The 23,533-nt window shown below is 41.4% G+C and overlaps 1 protein-coding gene across 4 annotated transcripts in view; it reads left to right on the forward strand.

Annotated features, from left to right (window-relative positions):
* Nucleotides 1-10,456: 10,456 nt before the first annotated feature.
* Nucleotides 10,457-23,533, forward strand: part of LOC122540666 (uncharacterized) — a 112,762-nt gene continuing 99,685 nt past the window's right edge. For 3 of the 4 annotated variants that reach the window (XM_087976395.1, XM_043676702.2, XM_043676703.2), the window contains exons 1-3: nucleotides 11,156-11,316; nucleotides 19,301-19,352; nucleotides 22,714-22,876. In XM_087976395.1, the coding sequence (XP_087832521.1) occupies nucleotides 11,236-11,316; nucleotides 19,301-19,352; nucleotides 22,714-22,876 (296 nt within the window). In that variant the 5' untranslated portion in view covers nucleotides 11,156-11,235. Of the gene's footprint in view, nucleotides 10,474-11,155; nucleotides 11,317-19,300; nucleotides 19,353-22,713; nucleotides 22,877-23,533 lie in introns of those variants that run through there. The other variant, XM_087976396.1, reaches the window with a different exon arrangement.

Consider the following 23,533-nt stretch of genomic DNA (forward strand, 5'->3'; position numbering starts at 1 on the left):
CTCCCCGACCCCAGGGAAAAGACTTTGCCTATTTACGCTATCCATGCCCCTCATCATTTTGTAAACCTCTATAAAATCACACCTCAGCCTCTGACGCGACAGGGAAAACATCCCCAGCCTGTTCAGCCTTTCCCTATAGCTCAAATCCTCCAACCCTGGCAACATCCTTGTAAATCATTTCTGAACCCTTTCAAGTGTCACAGCATGTTTCAGATAGGAAGGAGACCAGAATTGCATGCAATATTTCAACAGTGGCCTAACCAATGTCCGGTACAGCCACAACATGACCTCCCAACTCCTGTACTCAATACTCTGACCAATAAAGGAAAGCATACCAAACGCTGTCTTCACTATCTTATCTACCTGTGACTCCAATTTCAAGGAGCTATGAACCTGCAATCCAAGGTCTCTTTGTTCAGCAACACTCTCTATGACCTTACCATTAAGTGTATAAGTCCTGCTCACCGGTCTATAGTTCCCTGGCTTGTCTTTACCGCCCTTCTTAAACAGTGGCACCACGTTTGCCAATATCCAGTCTTCCGGCACTTCACCTGTGACTATCGATGATACAAATATCTCAGCAAGAAGCCCAGCAATCACTTCTCTAGCTTCCCACAGAGTTCTCGGGTACACCTGATCAGGTCCTGGGGATTGATCCACCTTTAACCGTTTCAAGACATCCAGCACTTTCTCCTCTGTAATCTGAACATTTTGCAAGATGTCACTATCTATTTTCCTACAGTCATTATCTTCCATATCCTTTTCCACAGTAAATACTGATGTAAAATACTCATTTAGTATCTCCCCCATTTTCTGCGGCTCCACACAAAGGCCACCTCACTGAACTTTGATGGGCCCTATTCTCTCCTTAGTTACCCTTTTGTCCTTAATGTATTTGTAAAAGCTCTTTGGACTCTCCTTAATTCTATTTGCCAAAGCTATCTCATGTCCTCTCTTTGCCTTCCAGATTTCGCTCTTAAGTATACTCCTATTTCCTTTATTCACTCGATTTATCCTGTCTATGCCTTACATATGCTGCCTTCTTTTTCTTCACTAAACCCTCAATTTCTTTAGTCATCCAGCATTCCCTATACCTACCTGCCTTTCCTTTCATCCTAACAGGAATATACTTTCTCTGGATTCTCGTTATCTCATTTCTGAAGGCTTCCCATTTTCCAGACGTCCCTTTATCTGCGAACAACTGCCCCCAATCAGCTTTTGAAAGATCTTGCCTAATACCGTCAAAATTGGCTTTCTCCAATTTAGAACTTCAAGTTTTAGATCTGGTCTATCCTTTTCCATCATTATTTTAAATCTAATAGAATTATGGTTGCTGGCCCCAAAGTGCTCCCCCACTGGCACCTCAGTCACCTTCCCTGCCTTATTTCCCAAGAGTAAGTCAAGTTTTGCACCTTCTCTAGTAGGTACATCCACATACTGAATCAGAAAATTGTCTTGTACGCACTTAACAAATTCCTCTCCATCTAAATCCTGAACAGTATGGCAGTCCCAGTCAGTGTTTGGAAAGTTAAAATCCCCTCCCACAACCACCCTATTTTTCTTACAGATAAGTTCTTCACTGTTGCTGGTTCAAAATCCTGGAATTCTCTCACTAATGGTAATGTGGGTTAACCCACAGCAGGTGGGCTGCAGTGGTTCTGAAAAGCAGCTAACCACCACTTTCTCTAGGGCAACTAGGGATGGGCAATAAATGTTGGCCAGCCAGCAATGCCAAATTCCATTACTGAATAAAAGAAAAATTGTACAGTTTTGGTCTGTTTTTTTAGGGAAGAATGTAAATGGTTTGGAGATAGATCAGATGAAGTTCACAAGTTTAATATCTTTTGCATGTTTGGAAACCTGTGGTGGAGGTAAATTGGATTTTTTTTCGGCGGTGGAATCCAAGGTTACTCGGAGTAGATGAGAATGCGGATTTCAAAACACAAACAGTTCAGGCACAATCTTATTGAATGGTGGAGCAGGTTCAAAGTACCAAATGGCCTACTTGTGCTCCTAATTTGTACATTCGTATATTGTAGCCAACTTCGAAAGAGAATGACTTTCAAAACTTTTGCTGGTACAAATAACAAAGAATAAATGAAGGTTGTGTGATAATCACTTGAACTGCTTTCCCACCTTATGTGAACACGATCTGTTGACATCTGCTGTGATTCTGCATATGTTTAGCAATAGTTCATTCAGAATGTCTTTTCAAAACATGCCAGAACTGACTGTACAGATTTAAAGGTAAATAGAAATTAAAAGCAGATAAATTGTTGTTTAAAAAAAAGACTTACCTAAAGGTGTTCAACACTTATTTATTATTCTATTCATTCTTTGGACGATATGTAATAAAGATCTGAAATCGTTCCTGACAAAAAATTTGGAAAAACAGCAAGTTTGGTTGTCAGAAAATGAAAAATAAATGGAAGTCAGCATAATGCCATGTAAACTGATATGGTGTAATGACACAAATTTTATGCCTTCTTAAGTTTGCTGTGACTGCAAGGGCTATTATACTTTACTTTTCTATTTTTTGATGATGTAGTTTGTTGCTTTGAAATATTCTTCATTACATGAATGGTGACAATATGATAGCTAAAATTTCATCATTTGTACCTACCTTTAAGAGAAACAACAAAAATTTCATTGAGGTCATTGTTCATGAGTGACATATTTTCAACAAGGATGTGTTGAATAAATTGTTTCATATGTACAGCCAGTTGCATATTGGTAACAGTGAGTATTTGTATAATGGATTGGACTATAACTACAGCAGAAGTCAGTTAAATTGAAATTGAATAATGATTAATAACACAGTTTGCACCTGTTATTATTGCATGATCATTCCCTTGTTGATTCATTCTTGACCTTGGTGAGGTTACTAGAAAAGTGTCAAATAGGGATTAGGAGCCGTTCCAGATCAGTCAGCTGGACTGTACTGCTATGTGTGTGACCTCTGACCACTTACACTGTAAAATTATGGGTACCTAAATGCAAGGTGACCATATTTTCTTCTTAGCAGTGCAAATCTGCAAGTTGTGAGTGAAATGGCTTAAAAATATCTTTGCTACAAACTTAAAAACTCGGAGCAGGAATAGACCATTGCAGGTCTTGCTTAACTCTGATCTGCCATTTGATACAATTTTTTGTTCAGCTTTACCCCCACATCCCCTCTCATTCTGAATGTCTTTTGATTCCATTTGAGATTAAAAATTTGCCTGCAGTATTTCACTTTAATCCCAAATTCCCCAATTGGAGAAAACAACCTCTCCATGGATACTCTATCAAGCACCTTCAAATCTTTTCTGTTTCAATGCAATCATCTCTCATTGTCCAGAAGACACAATCTACTCAATGTCTTATCATAAAACAGAGATCTCTCCCCAGGGATCAATCTTTGTTATATCACCTCAATTACAAGTACATCTTGTTTTAAAATGTGGAGACGAAGACTGTGCATGGTACTCCAGGTGTGGTTTCATCAAGTTCCTGTACAATCAGAGGAGAGTGTCCTAATATTGCAATCCTCTTACAATAAAGGGTAGCCTGTAATTTGTCTGCCTAATTGTTTGTTGTACCTGCATGCTAATTTCCTTTTTTCCTTGTGTAAGTACACCTAATCTTTCTGAATATCAGCTTTTATAAGTCTTGTGCCTTTTAAAAAAGTATTCTGCTTTTCTATTCTTGTTAATAAAATGAACAAGCTCCATCTGCTCCAAGCTCCAAGAACTGAGGATGCTGAAGTCAGAAACAAAAGCAAAAATTTCTGGAAAAACTCAGCAGATCTGGCAGCATCTGTGGAGATAAAGCAGAGTTAATATTTCATGACCTTTCTTCAAAATTCAACCTTCATTTGTTGCCACTTATTTAACCTGCCATTGTGACAGCTATGTGCTAAAAAATAAAAATTGTTGTTACTGACCAAGATGTGTTTTAAAAAAAGAGAAAAAACGTCATCTCTACTCACCCATTCATAACAGTATACTGTATGAGAAATGGATGCTGACTGGTTGGTAAGTTGTCTTTGATGGTTGATACATTGCCATGGAGAATGCAGCAGTGAAGTTTTTATCTCGAACACTTTCATTTCTGTAAAACAATGCAAAGAATAAAGGTTTCAAGTTTTATGTTAAATTATTTTTCACTATTTATTTCCTCCTGGGTTGAATCTGTGATTGAGAAAACAAATGGTCAAGCCATCTACTTTCAAGATACTGTTATTAATCAGACATCTGAGGTGCACGAGGACAGGTTTTCTACTTATTTTCTTGCCCTGTCTGAGAGGAATACCCAGCCACTAATTTGCATCTTCTCACAATGATTTGACTGAACACACAAACTGGGTGGAATAGAATTTGATCAGCATAATCTCAATTTATGGTGTGTATCTTGGTGTTGCGCTAATATTTTATTCATTCAGGAGAATTATTTTGAGCCACATTTTGTTCAAATTTGAAGTCACAAAAAGACCCCCCACAAAGATCAGCCCTTCATCCTTCCATATTTGTAAATTATTACTCCATCTCCAACTATTCCTTCTCATCTCAAGTCCTTGAACCTGCAGTTGGCTCCCAAATGCATACTCATCTTTCCTGAACACCATTTTTGCATTTCTCTGTTCAGATTTCTGCCTATGTGTCAGTACCAAAACAGCTAATTTCAGTGTCTCATTCTTTGTGACTGTGACCGTACTAAATTATCACTCCTCATCCTTCTTGACCATCCCATTTTCCAAAGCATCTTCACCATTGTTCAGGGTGGTCGGACTTCTATTTTGATCTATCAGCTCAAAGAGAAAGTAGTTTATAATTACTTTTCTTCTTTTGTAACATTATGTCAATTGCACCTTTAAATCTATCCTTAGCCTCCTGCTATTTGTCATCTTCCACATACTACCCTCAGCATTATCCCTCAGAATCACAGCTTCAATTTCAACATGTCTGCATATGACATCTGGGTTTACCTGAAGGTTATCTCTCTGTCTCTAAATTGTCAGACTGCTTGTCAAACCTCCAGTACTGGAGGAGCAGCAAGTTCCTTGGAGAAAAATTTTGCAAAGATTGAAACCATTGCCATTATTCTTCCCTACAAATCCCTTTCTCTCCCACTGAATCTATCCGTCTGCCTGTCAGTTGTCTTTGGATGAACCTGTCAGTAACCTCTATTCACATATCTGCACAATCACTGACATTTTATTTCCAGTTCTTTAACAGCGTTGTGAGAGAACTTGCATAGCTTTTCAAATTGACAGCTCAGCACTGTCTTTTCAGGGTATTGGGAATGTGCAGTAAATGCAGGCCATGGCAGAGATAGTCACATTCCAAGAACAAATTAAAACAAAGGAGACATGAGATAGCTTTGGCAAATAGGGTTATGGAGAATCCAGAGGAGTTCTACATTAGGGAAAGAAGAGTAACTAGGGAGACAATAGGGCTGCTGAAAGATCAGCAAGACCATCTATGCATGGAATCGCAGGAGATGGGGGAGATACTAAGTGAGAATTTTGCATCAGTGTTTACTGTGGAGAATGATATGGAAGCGAGTGAACTTGGCGTAATAAGTATTGACATCATGAAAAATGTCAAATCACAGAGGAAGATTCTGGGTAATCCAAGATGGAGGACAGGAAAAATTTCAAATCACAGAGGAAGATTCTGGGTAATCCAAGATGGAGGACAGGAAAAAATTCTGGCTGTAAGAGCTGCTCCTTTTTTTGAAGCATTATAGGTGCTGGAGGTGATTTCGTTGAATTCCAGGAGCAGCAATTGCTGTTTTATATGCTGTTGCATTGTTTTAGAACTTTGGAAAAAAAAATTCAAAGCAACAACAGTTTTAAAAGGGAGAAGAGCAGACAAAGGAAGCACATGGTAAGGACAGTGCAGGAGAGAGAGAGAGACAGAGAGAGAGAACCTGCACAGTTACTGCCATTGCTGTTTTTGAATTCATGTGTCGCTGGACACTTGAGTGCAGAGCAGTAGATGTGATCTATATGGACTTCAGTAAGGCGTTCGATAAGGTTCCAAATGGGAGACTGATTAGCAAGGTTAATATCTCATGGAATACAGGGAGAACTAGTCATTTGGATACAGAACTGGCACAAAGGTAGAAGACTGGAGGCCTGTGACCAGTGGAGTACCACAAGGATCGGTGCTGGGTCCTCTACTTTTTGTCATTTACATAAATGATTTGGATGCGAGCATAAGAGGTACAGTTAGTACCAAATGACACCAAATTGAAGGTGTAGTGGACCTCCAAATTTCCCTGCCAGTATATTAGTCCCCTTCCAATTTAGGTGCAATCCGTCCTTCTTGTACAGGTCACTTCTACCCAAAAAGAAATTGGAAGGGGACTAATATACTGGCAGGGAAATTTGCAAGAACTACTTGGGAGGATTTAAACTATAAGGCTGGGGGGGACCCAGGGAGATAGTGAAGAAAGAGATCAATCTGAGACTGGTTCAGTTGAGAACAGAAGTGAATCAAACAGTCAGGGCGGGCAGGGACAAGGTAGGACTAATAAATTAAAGCGCATTTATTTCAATGCAAGGGGCCTAATAGGGAAGGCAGATGAACTCAGGGCATGGTTAGGAACATGGGACTGGGATATCATAGCAATTATTGAAACATGGCTCAGGGATGGACAGGACTGGCAGCTTAATGTTCCAGGATACAAATGCTACAGGAAGGATAGAAAGGGAGGCAAGAGAGGAGGGGGAAGTGGCATATTTGATAAGGGATAGCATTACAGCTGTGCTGAGGGAGGATATTCCCGGAAATACATCCAGGGAAGTTATTTGGGTGGAACTGAGAAATAAGAAAGGTATGATCACCTTATTGGGATTATATTATAGACCCCCTAATAGTCAGAGGGAAATTGAGAAACAAATTTGTAAGGAGATCTCAGCTATCTGTAAGAATAATAGGATAGTTATGGTAGGGGATTTTAACTTTCCAAACATCGACTCGGACTGCCATAGTGTTAAAGGTTTAGATGGAGAGGAATTTGTTAAGTGCGTACAAGACAATGTTCTGATTCAGTATGTGCTTGTAACTACTAGATAAGTTGCAAAATTTGACCTACTCTTGGGAAATAAGGCAGGGCAGGTGACTGAGGTGTCAGTGGGGAAGCATTTTGGGGCCAGCGACCATAAATCTACTTGTTTTAAAATTGTGCTGGAAAAGGATAGACCAGATCTGAAAGTTGACGTTCTAAATTGGAGGAAGGCCAATTTTGACGGTATTCGGCAAGAACTTTCAAAAGCTGATTGGAGGCAGATGTTCGCAGGTAAAGGGGCGGCTGGAAAATGGAAAGCCTTCAGAAATGAGATAACAAGAATCTCGAGAAAGTATATTCCTGTCAGGGAGAAAGGGAAGGCTGGTAGGTATAGGGAATGCTGGATGACGAAAGAAATTGAGGGTTTGGTTAAGAAAAAGAAGGAAGCGTATGTAAGGTATAGACAGGATAGATTGTGTGAATCCTTAGAATATAAAGGAAGTAGGAGTATACTTAAGAGGGAAATCAGGAGGGCAAAAATTGGACATGAGATAGCATTGGCAAATAGAATTAAAGAGAATCCAAAGAGTTTTTAAAAATATATTAAGGACAAAAGGGTAACTAAGGAAAGAACAGAGCCCCTCAAAGATCAGCAAGGCCTTTGTGTGGAGCTACTGAAAATGGGGGAGATATTAAATGAGTATTTTGCATCAGTATTTACTGTGGAAAAGGATATGGAAGATAATGACTGTAGGGAAATAGATGGTGACATCTTGCAAAATGTCCAGATTACAGAGGAGGAAATGCTGGATGTCTTGAAATGGTTAAAGATGGATCAATCCCCAGGACCTTCTGTGGGAAGCATAGAGAAGTGATTGCTGGGCCTCTTGCTGAGATATTTGTATCATCGATAGTCACAGGTGAGGTGCCGGAAGACTGGAGGTTGGCAAGCGTGGTGCCGCTGTTTAAGAAGGGCGGTAAAGACAAGCCAGGGAACTATAGACCGGTTAGCCTGACCTCAGTGGTGGGCAAGTTGTTGGAGGGAATCCTGAGGGACAGGATGTACATGTATTTGGAAAGGCAAGGACTGATTCGGGATAGTCAACATGGCTTTGTGCGTGGGAGATCATGTCTCACAAACTTGATTGAGTTTTTTGAAGAAGTAATAAAGAAGATTGATGAGGCCAGAGCAGTAGATGTGATCTATATGGACTTCAGTAAGGCGTTCGATAAAGTTCCACATGGGAGACTGATTAGCAAGGTTAGATCTCATGGAATACAGGGAGAACTAGTCATTTGGATACAGAACTGGCTCAAAGGTAGAAGACTGGAGGCCTGTGACCAGTGGAGTGCCACAAGGATCGGTGCTGGGTCCTCTACTTTTTGTCATTTACATAAATGATTTGGATGCGAGCATAAGAGGTACAGTTAGTACCAAATGACACCAAATTGGAGGTGTAGTGGACAACGAAGAGGGTTACCTCAGATTACAACAGGATCTGGACCAGATGGGCCAATGGACTGATAAGTGGCAGATGGAGTTTAATTCAGATAGATGCGAGGTGTTGCATTTTGGGAAAGCAAATCTTAGCAGGACTTATACACTTAATGGTAAGGTCCTAGGGAGTGTTGCTGAACAAAGAGACCTCGGAGTGCAGGTTCATAGCTCCTTGAAAGTGGAGTCGCAGGTAGATAGGATAGTGAAGAAGGTGTTTGATATGCTTTATTTTATTGGTCAGAGTATTGAGTACAAGAGTTGGGAGGTCATGTTGTGGCTGTACAGGACATTGGTTAGGCCACTGTTGGAATATTGCGTGCAATTCTAGTCTTCCTATTGGAAAGATGTTGTGAAACTTGAAAGGGTTCAGAAAAGATTTACAAGGATGTTGCCAGGGTTGGAGGATCTGAGCTACAGGGAGAGGCTGAACATGCTGTGGCTGTTTTCCCTGGAGCATCGGAGGCTGAGGGGTGACCTTATAGAGGTTTACAAAATTATGAGGGGCATGGTATCGGGGAGTCCAGACTAGAGAGCGTAGGTTTAGGGTGAGAGGGGAAAGCTATAAAAGAGACCTAAGGTGCAACTTTTTCACACAGAGGGTGGTACAATTGCAACATTTAAGAGGCATTTGGATGGGTATACGAATAGGAAGGGTTTGGAGGGATATGGGCCGGGTGCTGGCAGGTGGGACTGGATTGGGTTGGGATATATGGTCGGCTTAGATGGGTTGGACCGAAGGGTCTGTTTCCATGCTGTACATCTCTATGACTCTATGAGGAGGAGGTGCTGGACATCATAAAATGCATCAAGTTGACTAAATCCCTGGGACCTGACCAGGTGGACTCTATTATGGAGAAAGTGAGGACTGCAGAAGCTGGGGCAGCACATTGGCTCAGTGGTTAGCACTACTGCCCCACACTGTTTTGGACCTGGGTTTGATCCCTGCCTCAGATGACTGCCTGTGTGGGTTTCCTGTGGGTGCTCTAGTTTCCTCCCATAATCCAAAGATGTGCAGGCCAGATGAATTGGCCATGCTAAATCATAGGTCACTTGACTACAGAACGAGGAGAGGTAGGCTGGTAAAGGTAAAATCACCATCGTCCTCCCAAAAGAGGGCTGCTCTTTTAGACAGAGATGACTGGCAGTGGTTTAACCTGAGGGTCATCATGCTTCATGCAAAGGGAAAGGCTGAGAAGCAGAGACCTTCATGATGACCTCAGCCAGTATGGAAATTGAACCCACAACCTTGGCATCACTCGACATCGCAAACCAGCCAACCAACCCACTAACCTACAACAACAAAAAAAGGAATTGTTGGAAAAACTCAGCAGGTCTTGCAGCCTCTGCAGAGAGAAAGTAGGCTTCATGGTTTTGGTCCAGTTACCCTTCTCGGGAGCCCCTTAAACTAGTCAAGAGGAGGAACTACAGAATGCTCAAGCAAAAAAAACGTCAAGCAAATGTAAGAATAAAAATGAAGACTGCCATGTGCAAAGAAAATGAAACCAGTGGTGGTGATGGGGGAAGCTGAAATTTTGAACTCAGTGTTGCATACAGCAGACTGCATCATATTTCATGGGATTCTTGCCATGGGGATACACTGGTAGAACTACAACTCCCGATGTGCTTTGCGATGAGATTCTGGCTGTTTGTCGCGAGATCTGAAGGAGGGAGCTGGCCACCATTTTGTTGTCTGTCTACTAGCTGGTGAGTTTGAGAAGTGTTTGTGTCCAGGGGTTCGGTAATTGTTTATTGTCTCTGAGGTTGAAAAAGAAATAAACAAGCAAAGAAAGGAAAGTTCGGGGTGGATGGAAATAGTTACGGCTTTGCAATCTTGCCAGCTTAAAGTGAGAAGAAGAAGGAGGGTTTTGTTTTCGATATGGGGGGCGGGGGGGTGTAGTTGTCTGTTTTTTACTGGATGTTGTCCCGAGATCAATCTGGACAAAGTTTGGACCGGCTCGGCCCTATGGAGGAAGGAGCAGGTGTGGGGCTAAGATACACACACTTCCAGAAACCTTCAGCTTCGCCTTTAACCCCACCCAAAGGATGTAATACAAATGCACAACTCACTCCTGCTGAAAATTTGATGTCAAAACCATAAAGATGTGTCTCAAAACGAGAGCAACTCCCAACATTCCACCTTTGGGTTCCTCTGACAAGGCACTGGCTTTGGAAGAGTAAAACATTCTCCCTGTGTTGCTAATACCACCGTGCACAAATTTCGGCCTCCATGCCATTTACACACCCTCACACACACCTAATTATGTTCATTTTGGGGATGGGTTGGTATTTTATCGTTGCATCCTTTTATCTGAATGCTGTTTCCCTGTTGAGCATTCACATTATTGTGTTGTATAATGCAAGGCCAGTGTCATAAAGGAATTAAAAACAAAGTGCTGGAGAAACGCAACAGGTTTGGTAGCATCTTTGGAGAGAGAAAGAGTTAACATTTCAAATACTCTTCTTCAGAACTCCATATTGGCCCCAATGTTATAGCTGTTTCTCCACAGACACTGCCAGACCTGAATTTCTCTGACACTTTGTTTTTGTTTCCAACTTCCAATATCTGCCATACAATGTTTTATTTTTATTGCCATAAGTGAATTGCTTGCATGAGATTTAATAATATAGTTCAAGTTCTGATCAATTCTTTATTCTATTCAGATAGGAGGGAATTGGATGACTGAAGGTGCTGTAAATCATAGATGTCTACTTTTGATTATTGCCATTCTTAGAACACAGTTATGGAACATGAGATTTGGGATAGTGATGGCTGTACTACATCTGATTCAAGTGACTTGCCAGATATAGTTTCCTCTGATGAGGTATGTCTCTCTGCAAGAAAATAATTCAATATTTTTGACATGTGGATAAAATTTATGTTCAGTCACAGTTATTTTAACATAGTTTTTTAAAAGAGCACAATAGTAACAATGCACAATAATAAGTTTCCTGTTATCCAACAATATCAGAAAAACGTTGTTTGTTCTTAATAGATATGGACTGTGGTTCAAGTGAACAAGACAATAGCTTGTAAAATGCATTTTCCATCTTTCTCTCCTCCAGTCATCAAAAATACTTTACTTTTTAAAAAATATTTTTTCATATAGATCGGAGTACAAATGTAAGTTATACTCTTATAAAATCAACTTTGGTAACGTTATAAAAGAATCTTGATTCAATCACTTTTTTTGAAAATGTTAATAAAGGCCAACCAAGAATATATGAATGAATTAACTTTATTGTCAAATGGATAAACTGAAAAGTTTATCAGTCACCACTTACAGGGCCATCTTAGGTACAAAGGTATCTAGGTACAGCTTCAGTTACAGATTAGTTACAGCATAACAATCTGACCAACACACTGTGCAGTGTTGCGTACAGAGTGCCTGAGTACATTCATTAGTTACAGAATAGAGAAATGAAGAAAAAAAGTTACATTGTAGCTGTGCACTGTATAATCATAGATCAGAAAAAATGAAGCAAGTTCAAAAGATAAACATGACAGTCTCTCTCAAGAGCACCCTGCAGCAGGCCAGTGCAGCTGGCCTCCACATGGTCTAACCACTGGCTGCTGGCTCCGCACTGGCCCATAACACCATGCTCTGTGCCGGGCCACTGCCTCCGTTTCGCACTGGGCCGCTGATCTTTGGTGTCCCCACTTCCGACCGCTGACCTCACTTCGGACTGCCAACCTTGTTTTAGAGGCGCGGAGTTGGAGACCAGGGCCAGGTGTCCAAGGCTGATAGAAGGGAAGAAAAGAGGGATAGAAAAAATATAAAGTACGGGTGGAGCGGATGAGCTCTGGCTATAGTGTCCTGTCCGCTGACACCTTACTGTAAAAGTTTTGTCTTGACAGTGACTCATTCAGTGGGTGAATGAAGTCTCATTACTATTATTTGGATAAATATGTTGTCCACACACACTCATCCTGTTTCCTTGCTACTGGTTTCAAACTACCTTCCAGTTCAGTGCAGATTTGTCGTTTCTTCCGAACATGATTTTTATGGAAAACTGAATAATTTAAGTATTGAAGTAAACTATTACTATTTGTAAAGAACATGTTGAAACTTGTTGCCGAAAGTTATTTTACTTGCTAAAGACATTTTAGATGCATTCAAAAGCAATATTTATTATGCTAATGCACGTGAGAAGCCAAAATTATTTTTCCATTGGGCAGGGCAGGAACAGTCCGTTCAAAAGCTGTTGCGAGATTTCATGGCATTAAAAAGCAATGGCCTCAAATGGATGGGTGAAACCCTTTTACATGTAGTTGTGCATAGAGTCATACAGTGCAGAATGACAGTACGTAATTTCTAACTGACTGGACTTTGAGGGAAATTGTATGACCTGGACATGGTGCAGTGGATCTCAGTGCATGTTTGTATTTGCAAATTAAGGTATGCAAATTATTTAAACTGAAATTAAAATAAAATAATGGGTAGCATAAGATCATGCTGCTGAAGTTATTTTGTGTTAATTCTTGCATGTATGTTCTCATGCTTTAAAATCAGTGAGCAAGTGGTGGGTTATTTTCTTTTTATTTTCATTAAAAACATGTATATGTTTAGAATGTCATAAGTTATATGTAAAACGTGCACCCATTAACAAACAGAATGGGATTTACTTTATATGCCTCCACACTTGATGATGCAAAATTATGTCGGGCGGGAGTTGCAAGTTACAAAAAAGTGTGAATAGTTGAATGAAACAGACAAAGTTTTGCAGATGGAATTCAATTGGAAAGGGTGGTTTGGTTTGTATCCTAGAAAGATGCCAGACTACTTTAATGGCAAGAGACTAGGAACTACAGAGGAACAAGTATTTGCTGTCTGTTTGTACACATCTGTAAAAGCCATTGCACATGTAGAGTAAGTATTCAAAAAGATTAATGGCATGTTGCCTTTAACAGAGCTGCAATACAAAGAGGCTAAAGCAGTGTTTGATTACTAGTTGAATTTTGGGTACTGCTCCGTGAATGACTTTATAAACTTGGAAAAGGGTTACATTGCTGGTTCATTCCCACTGATACTTGTCCTGGACACATACACTTGCAACAGGCAGGTTGGTGAGAATGTTTATTCCTCTTGTTTGTTTTCTTACCAATTGTTGCAGTCCCAGTCAAGCAGCCATGTCCTTTAGGCCTTGACCAGTAGTGGTACTGCTGAGCCACACTTGGTGATGAACATTGAAGTCCCTTATATCACATTCTATGCCCTTGCCTCCTTCAGTGTTTCCTGTAAGTAATATTCACATCAACTGAGAGAGGACCAGTGTGTGGTAATCATATCCTAATTCTGCCTGCTGCACGTGGATTGCAGTGGTTCAAGAAGGCAGCTTACTGTCACCTTCTCCAGTACAGCTAGGGACGGCCAATAAATTATAGCCCAAACAGCAATCTCCAAGTCCTGTGAATGAATTAATAAAACATAGGAGGGGGTTACCTTGGACATGGTTAATCTGATGATATGAGACTTCAGGTACTGGAGTCAATCGTGAGGACTCCCAGAGCAATTCTCTTTCGACCACTGTGCTGCAAACTTCGGTGGGTTTGTCCTCCTGGTGGAATAGGACATAGCCAGTGATAGTGGCGTCTGGGATATTGACAAATACTACACAATTCTTTATGTTTAATTGGCATGCTGTTGCTTGACTAGTCTCTGAGACAGCACTCATCCACAGATGTTAGTAAGGACAACTTTGCAGGATCAAAAGGGTGGAGTTTTCTCATTGTTTCCAGTGCCTAGGTCAATGCCAGGTGGTCTGTCTGGTTTCATTGAAAATTTATTACAACCCTCTGTTTCTTGCATGCAGCTCTGTTTCAGAAAAAAAATTGTAAAACTGTGACCACTGTCCATTTTTCATAATTCTGAACAGAAAGTCACCAAAAACTGGATTCTGATGTTTGGATCTTTATTTCAGTGTAAAACAGATGTATGCATCAGTAGAGTTTTCCGATATAGATTGCAGTCCATCTTTAAAACCTGTGTATGGTTCATAATTAGTACAAAAGCATTACATTTCAAATGTTAAATAAAAATCCCATTCTTTTTGAAGCTTGTAGAGTTTTGGGATTCTTCTGTTTCTACCATCTATAATCTTCTCTGCACCTTTGGCATTCAAGTCTGTCTTGTTATACTTTTTCTTAAATTAGTAGAAATAAACGAGTGAGCAGAGAAAATATTCTTCCATTTGATGCTAAGGTATTAGAGAGTCATCGAGAAGAACAGCACGGAAACAGACCCTTTGGTCCAACTTGTCCATGCTGACCAGATATCCCAACCCAATCTAGTCCGACTTGCCAGCATCCGACCCATATCCCTCCAAACCCTTCCTATTCATATACCCATTCAGATGCCTTTTAAATGTTACAATTGTACTAGCCTCCACCATTTTCTCTGGCAGCTCATTCCATACACATACCACCCTTTGTGTGAAAAAATTGCCCCTTAGGTCTCTTATATCTTTCTCCTCTCACCATAAAGCTATGCTCTCTAGTTCTGGACTCCCCCAGTCCAGGGAAGAAACTTTGTCTATTTATCTTATCCATGCCCCTCATGATTTTATAAATCTCTTTAAGGTCATTCCACAGCCTCTGACGCTCCAGAGAAAACAGCCTCAGCCTATTCAACCTCTCCCTCATAGCTCAAACCCTCCAACTTTGGCAACATCCTTGTAAATCTTTTCTGAACCCTTTCACGTTTCACTACATCCTTCCGATAGGAAGGAGACCAGAATTGCATGCAATATTCCAAAGTGGCCTAACCAATGTCCTGTACAGCTACAATGTGACCTCCCAACTCCTGTACTCAATACTCTGACCAATAAAGGAAAGCATACCAAGCGCCTTCTTCACTATCCTATCTACTTGCAACTCAACTTTCAAGGAGCAATGAACCTGCACTCCAAGGTCTCTTTATTCAGCAACCCTCTGTGGACCTTACCATTAAGTGTATAAGTCCTGTTAAAATTTGCTTTCCCAAAATGCAGCACCTTGTATCAGCAGGTAATATTGAAACCTGTAAAGATGTATGAAATCGCAGGGACAGGTAATCCAATCTCTTGACTCAACTTAACCATTCAGAGATAATTTATCTCATCTCTATTTTTCCTCATCTGTTGCCACATTCTTTGATTTCTTTTGTGTCCAAATATCTAATACATTTAGAAATGTTGAATGACTGTGCATCCACGGTTCTAGGGCAATAGAGTCCTAGAGAAGTACAGCACGGAAACAGACCCTTCAGCCCAACTTGTCCATGCCCACAGTGATCCCAACCCAATCTAGTCCGACCTGCCAGCACCCGACGCCTATCCCTCCAAACCCTTCCTATTCATATACCCATCCAAATGCCTCTTAAATGTTGCAATTGTACCAGCCTCCACCACATCCTCTGGCAGCTCATTCCATACACATACCACCCTCTGTGTGAAAAAGTTGCACCTTAGGTCTCTTTTATATCTTTCCCCTCTCACCCTAAACCTATGCCCTCTAGTTCTGGACTCCCCGACCCCAGGGAAAGGACTTTGCCTATTTACCCTATCCAGGCCCCTCATAATTTTGTAAACCTCTATAAGGTTGCCTCTTTTCTGAACCCTTTCAAGTTTCACAACATCTTTACGATAGGAAGGAGACTAGAATTGCACGCAATACTCCAACAGTGGCGTAACCAATGTTCTGTACAGCCCCAACATGACTTCCCAACTCCTGTACTCAATACTCTGACCAATAAATGAAAGCATACCAAACGCCGCCTTCACTATCCTATCTACCTGCGACTCCACTTTCAAGGAGCTATAAACCTGCACTTCAAGGTCTCTTTGTTCAGCAACACTCCCTAGGACCTTACCATTAAGTGAATAAGTCCTGCTAAGATTTGCTTTCCCAAAATGCAACACCTCGCATTTATCTGAATTAAACTCCATCTGCCACTTCTCAGCCCATTGGCCCATCTGGTCCAGATCCTGTTGTAATCTGAGGTAACCCTCTTCGTTGTCCACTACACCTCCAATTTTGGTGTCATCTGCAAACTTACTAACTGTACCTCTTATGCTCACATCCAAATCATTTATGTAAATGACACAAAGTAAAGGGCCCAGTACCGATCCTTGTGGCACTCCACTGGTCACAGCCCTGCAGTCTGAAAAACAACCCTCCACCACCACCCTCTGTCTTCTACCTTTGAGCCAGTTCTGTATGCAAATGGCTAGTTCTCCCTGTATTCCATGAGATCTAACCTTGCTCATCAGCCTTCCATGGGGAACCTTGTCGAAGGCCTTACTGAAGTCCATATAGATCACATCTACTGCTCTGCCCTCATCAATCTTGTTTGTTACTTCTTCAAAAAACTCAATCAAGTTTGTGAGACATGATCTCCCACGCACAAAGCCATGTTGAATATCCCAAATCAATCCTTGCCTTTCCAAATACATATACATCGTGTCCCTCAGGATTCCCTCCAACAACTTGCCCACCACCGAGGTCAGGCTCACCGGTCTATAGTTCCCTGGTTTGCCTTTACCGCCTTTTAAACAGTGGCACCACGTTTGCCAACCTCCACTCTTCCGACACCTCACCTGTGACTATCGATGATACAAATATCTCAGCAAGAGGCCCAGCAATCACTTCTCTAGCTTCTCGGGTACACTTGATCAAGTCCTGGGGATTTATCCACTTATAACCGTTTCAAAACATCCAGCACTTCTTCCTCTGCAATCTGGACATTTTGCAAGATGTCACTATCTATTTCCCTACTATATCTTCCATATCCTTTTCCACAGTAAATGCTGATGCAAATATTAATTTAGTATCTCCCCCATTTTCTGTGGCTCCAAGCCACCTTGCTGATCTTTGAGGGGTCCTATTTTCTCCCTAGTTACCCTTTTGTCCTTTAATATATTTGTAAAAACCCTTTGGATTCTCCTTAATTCTATTTGCCAAAGCTATCTCGTGTCCCCGTTTTGCCCTCGTGATTTCCCTCTTAAGTATACTCCTACTTTCTTTATACTCTGCTAAGGATTCACTCTATCTATCCTGTCTATACCTGACGTATGCTTCCTTCTTTTTCTTAACCAAACACTCAATTTCTTTAGTCGTCCAGCATTCCTATACCCACCAGCCTTCCCTTTCACCTTGATAGAAATATACTTTCTCTGGATTCTCGTGGGCGGCACGGTGGCACAGTGGTTAGTACTGCTGCCTCACAGCCACAGAGACCCGGGTTCAATTCCCGCCTCAGGCGACTGACTGTGTGGAGTTTGCACGTTCTCCCCGTGTCTGCGTGGGTTTCCTCCAGGTGCTCCGGTTTCCTCCCACAGTCCAAAGATGTGCAGGTCAGGTGAATTGGCCATGCTAAATTGCCCGTAGTGTTCGGTAAGGGTATGGGTGGGTTGCGCTTCGGCGGGGCGGTGTGGACTTGTTGGGCCGAAGGGCCTGTTTCCACACTGTAATGTAATCTAATCTAATCTTGTTATCTCATTTCTGAAGGCTTCCCATTTTCCAGCCATCTGTTTACCTGTGAACATCTGTCTCCAATCAGCTTTTGAAAGTTCTTGCCTAATACCGTCAAAATTGGCCTTTCTCCAATTTAGAACTTCAACTTTTAGACCTGGTCTATCCTTATCCATCACTATTTTAAAACGAATAGAATTATGGCCACTGGCCCCAAAGTGCTCCCCCCCGGCACCTCCGTCACCTGCCCTGCCTGATTTCCCAAGAGTAGGTCAAGTTTTGCACCTTCTCTAGTAGGTGCATCCACATACTGAATCAGAAAATTGTCCTTTACACACTTAAGAAATTCCTCTCCGTCTAAATCTTTAACACTATGGCAGTCCCAGTCAATATTTGGAAAGTTAAAATCCCCTACCATAACTACCTGATACCTGATAAGGAGATAGCTGAGATCTCCTTACAAGTTTGTTTCTCAATTGCCCTCTGATTATTGAGGGGTCTATAATACAATCCCAATAAGATGATCATCCCTTTCTTATTTCTCAGTTCCACCCTAATAACTTCCCTGTATGTATTTCCGGGAATATCCTTCCTCAGCACAGCTGTAATGCTATCCCTTATCAAAAACGCCACTTCCCCTCCTCTCTTGCCTCCCTTTCTATCTTTCCTGTAGCATTTGTATCCTGGAACATTAAGCTGCCAGTCCTGTCCATTCCTGAGCCATGATTCCGTAATTGCTATGATATCCCAGTCCCATGTTCCTAACCATGCCCTGAGTTAATCTGCCTTTCCTGTCAGGCCCCTTGCATTGAAATAAATGCAATTTAATTTATTAGTCCTACCTTGTCCCTGCCTGCCCTGACTGTTTGACTCACTTCTGTTCTCAGCTGTACTCGTCACAGATCGATCTCTTTCCTCACTATCTCCCTGGGTCCCACCCTCCACCTTACTAGTTTAAATCCTCCAAGCAGTTCTTGCAAATTTCCCTGCCAGTATATTAGTCCCCTTCCAATTTAGGTGCAATCTGTCCTTCTTGTACAGGTCACTTCTACCCAAAAAGAGATTCCAATGATCCAAAAATGTGAATCCTTCTCCCATACACCAGCTTCTCAGCCATGCATTCATCTGTTCTATGATTTCCAAAGATCCTCAACACCCTGAATGAAGACTCTTTTCCTCATTTCAGTTTCTAATAGTGAGCCTTTTTCCCAACACTGTGATCCCTTGTTGCAGATTCTCCAGCCAGGGAAACAGTGTCTATTTATTACAAAGACAATGTGATGGTTATTTTATATTTCTTATCAACTTAATTTGTTTTGATTGTGTGAATATCAACTTTTGCTTAATCATAATTGCAGGATTTGAAACCATGGTTTCCTCCAATCGATCCACCACAGCTAAGCTATGAAGGTAAGAAACCTGCTTAATTTTGAGAGAAGAGATTGGCTGTTATGCAGTTAACAAAGTTCAAAAATGAATGGAAGCTCTAATTTTTAAGATGTGTTTGGTAAGTGATTCAATTAAAGATTGCAGAAGAAGTAGGCAGTGCATTGAAGTAGCAGTGACATTTTAGATTGTGAATTGGTGCCTTTAATATGCCAGATGGTGTTAAAGTACCTATTCGAGATGGCTCAGGGAATCCCTGATGGACTAAACCTGTAGCCTCTCTTGTTTCGTCCGGGAGATCGTACTCTGTGGGAGACTGGAATATAAAACTCTTAAAGACAGTTAAGTTTAAATTGTTACCTTGATGCCATTGGGAAATAAATGTTGCACTCTAACATAGATGCCTACAAACCAGGCTTCAGCTAAGGTTCTAAAACCTTTAGCAGAGTAGCGGCACCAGCTATTACCCCGAAGACCCCTCTCAGGCAACTCCCCTTTTTGCTGCAAACAAGCTGTCTTTGTTAGGTTAGATTCCCTACAGTGTAAAAACAGGCCATTCGGCCCAACAAGTCCACATCGACCCTCCGAAGAGTAACCCACCCAGACCCATTTCCCTCTGACTAATTCACCTAACACTATGGGCAATTTAGCATGGTCAATTCACCTAACCTGCACATTTTTGGACTGTGGGCGGAAACCGGATGAAACCCACGCGGACACGGGGAGAATGTGCAAATTCCACAGACAGTCGCTCGAGGCTGGAATCGAACCTGGGACCCTGGTGCTGTGAGGCAGCAGTGCTGACCACTGCGCCACCATGTTGCCTCTAATTTTATGCAGAATTTGGTATTAAAATTACAAAAAAATTCCCCGTCCTTAATCAGATAAGCAGCAATAAAACGGCAAAAGTTTGCAGAGGAAGAGAAACTCATTGACAGATCTGTGTACGCTTGACTAATTAAGCTATATGCACATCAAATTGGGAAACCTTGATCCAGCCAGGCCCCAAATTGCTGATTGCTTTGGCTAGATAACCTTCCCTTTTAACAGGACATCATAACGAGGGACTAGTCTAAATTATGTGGAAAGGTCATGAGGTAACAGTGCTCACCTAACATGTCCAGTATCATTGTCTGACAAAATGGCTTTTTCTTTTAAAATCACCTTAGATTCCCAGAATGCAAATTAAATTCATAACCTTCCCGGATCTTGAGCTCCAGGGAATGACACGCAAACATTCAATCCATGACAAGCCAGTGTTCACTCAAATCAGACCATAAAGGGTTAATCTTTCCACCAGTTTCCATTCTGTCTCCCCCCACCCCCGAATCCTTCAGTCAGTGAATGTAATTTTCAGAAGAATGTTTTCTCTCTCTCACTCATACATTAACACCTTGCAACTTTCAACCCTCATGTTTTCCTAACCTGGAAGGGTAGTGAGACATTCACTTCCCAGAGCAGTCAAGATTAGGGAGCTGAGCTTCATAAATTCAAATTTGGTCAGTGTGGTATACGTGAAAATATGTATTAGGATTGTTCTATTACGTGTATATTCTATTCAGCTTATTAAACTACAATTTCTTTTCCTGTTGAGTATGAGTTTTGCTAAGAGTCTTCGATATAAACAGAAATTTAGTTATCTGACACACCACTGTGAAATATGCATGCTTCCAGCCTCTGGCGTGTGAAGAAAGTACTGTCACACGTTCCACAAGTGAACAAATGTTATCACCTTATTTGCACCAATCCATTTACACTAAGAACCGATGCGCCCAATTCTTCTGAACAAGCACTTTCCTGCATTCTGTGCAGCAAATGTGTCACATCTAAGGCTACGCACTTTCTCAGTGATGAAGTGACAGATAGTTGTTTTGTTGTTGAAAATCTAATTTAAAATTAGTTACTTCTCCAAATGAAAGGAATTTTCTAAGACGTAGTTTAGCATGCCTCCTGAGCCCTCGAGGTCTGGCCACTAAAGGATCATAAAGGAATTCTTCATAGAATCCCTACAGTGTGGAAACAGGCCCTTCGGCCCAACAAGTCTACACTGACCCTCTGTAGAGTAACCCACCCAGATCTATTCCCCACCCTACATTTTACCCCTGACTAATGCGCCTAACCTACACATCCCTGAATACAATGGGCAATTTCGCATGGCCATTTACCTAACCTGCACATTTTTGAACTGTGGGAGGAAACCAGAGCACCGAGAGGAAATCCACACAGACACGGGGAGAATGTGCAAACTCCGCTCAGACAGTCGCCTGAGGCTGGAATCGGACCCAGGTCCCTGGTACTGTGAGGCAGCAGTGCTCACCACTGGGTCACCGTGCCACCCTAATTGCCCGTGCACGTCCCTGATTGTCCATGAGAATATGCCTTTTGAGCCATTGCATTCAAAGTGGTGTAAGTGCACTTTCAGTGCCGTTAAGAAATAAGAGATGTTATTGCAGATATCTGAAGTGAAATTTCAAAAATACTGCGGTTGTTGGAAATCTGAAATAAAAACAAAATGCCGGTTACACTCAGCAAGTTCAGCAACATCTGTAAAGAGCTAACATTTTGAGTTAGATAACTTAAGGCAATTTTGGTTTTAATTTGTTTCTTAAGAGAAGCTGAATAAGCTGGACTGTTTTCCCTGGAGTATCGGAGGCTGAGGGGTGACCTTATAGAGGCTTATGAATCATGAGGGGCATGGATATGTTAAGTAGGCAACATCCTTTCCCTGGGGTGGGGTGTCCGGAACTGGAGACTCCCTGTAACAGTAAAATTGTGCAGTATTGATGATGGAGATCAAAGCAGTAATGTTTTTGCTAACACTTCTGTTTATAATTTATGGTGAAACCTGACAGCTTGGTGCCCACCCTTCTTTAAGTTGCTGCTACCTAATGTGCAGATACTTTCCCCTTACTTCCATTTACCAGATGGAAAATAACTGGCCTGTGCTTGTCATTTTTCTGACAGTCTTAAGTTCAAAATTTACTTAGACCAAGTAATGATGTTATAATTTTGTAGCACAAAATGCTGCTGTACCAGAAATTGTACCAAGTGAGCATTCTGAAGCAAAATAGGAGGGACAGCATTCAGAAAAAATGTGTTGGATGCAGGCTAAATGCATGATTTTATATTTAGTCCTAACAATTCTCTGTATTTCTCCCACTGTGCTTTAACATTGTTTTTCATTGTTATTTGAAAGCTACAATTGGCACTAAGATCTAAAAAATATTACTTGAATAGAAATGGAGGCTATTGGCTGTTCAGATTCAAACTCCATTATTTTTGTTATTGCTTAGCCTGAGCCTATTTTCCATGCTGAAAGGTTTTGATTTGTTTACGGAATCAAATCAATTTGTTTTACCAAAGTAATGCATGTTTTCATTTTCAGTGTTGATTCCTAAGAGATGGTGTTACCTGAGGATGTCCGTTTTGAAGCGGTACTGTCACATTGTGAAAGTTCAGCTCCTGGGTCCAATTCTTTTTGGCAGACCTCACTCAGATGAACGCTATAGGAACTGGGCAGCTGAAGCAGAGCTTATCCAATACGAACAGTAAGTTTTGTAGTGATAGCTTCAGAGGTGTGGTGTGGCATAAGGATCGGTGCTGGGTCCACTGCTTTTCCTCATTTATATAAATGATTTGGATGTGAACATAGGAGGTATATAGTTAGTAAGTTTGCAGATGAAATTGGAGGTGTAGTGGACAGTGAAGAAGGTTACCTCAGAGTACAGTGGGATCTTGATCAGATGGGCCAATGGGCCGAGGATTGACAGATGGAGTTTAATCTCGATAAATGTGAGGTATTGCATTTTGGAAAGGCAAATCAGGGCAGGACTTATAAACTTAATGGTAAGGTCCTGGGGAGTGTTGCTGAACAAAGGAATCTTGCCGTGCAGATTCATAGTTCTTTGAAAGTAGAGTTGCAGGTAGATAGGATAGTGAAGAAGGCATTTGGAATGCTTTCCTTTATTGGACAGAACATTGTGTACAGGATTTCGGAGGTCAGTTTGCAACTGTACAGGACCTTGGTTTGGCTGCTTTTGGAATATTGTGCAATTCTAGTCTCCCTCCGATTGGAAGGATATTGTGAAACGTGAAAGGATTCAGAAAAGATTGACAAGACTGTTGCCAGGGTTGGAAGGTTTGTGCTTTAGGGAGAGGCTGAATAGACTGGAGCTGTTTTCCTTGGAGCCTGATGGGGGAGACTG

The sequence above is a fragment of the Chiloscyllium plagiosum genome, unplaced genomic scaffold (assembly GCF_037043375.1).
Source record: "Chiloscyllium plagiosum isolate Xiang-an unplaced genomic scaffold, Cpla_swu_hap1 HiC_scaffold_29, whole genome shotgun sequence".
In the NCBI taxonomy this organism is placed as follows: Eukaryota; Metazoa; Chordata; class Chondrichthyes; order Orectolobiformes; family Hemiscylliidae; genus Chiloscyllium; species Chiloscyllium plagiosum.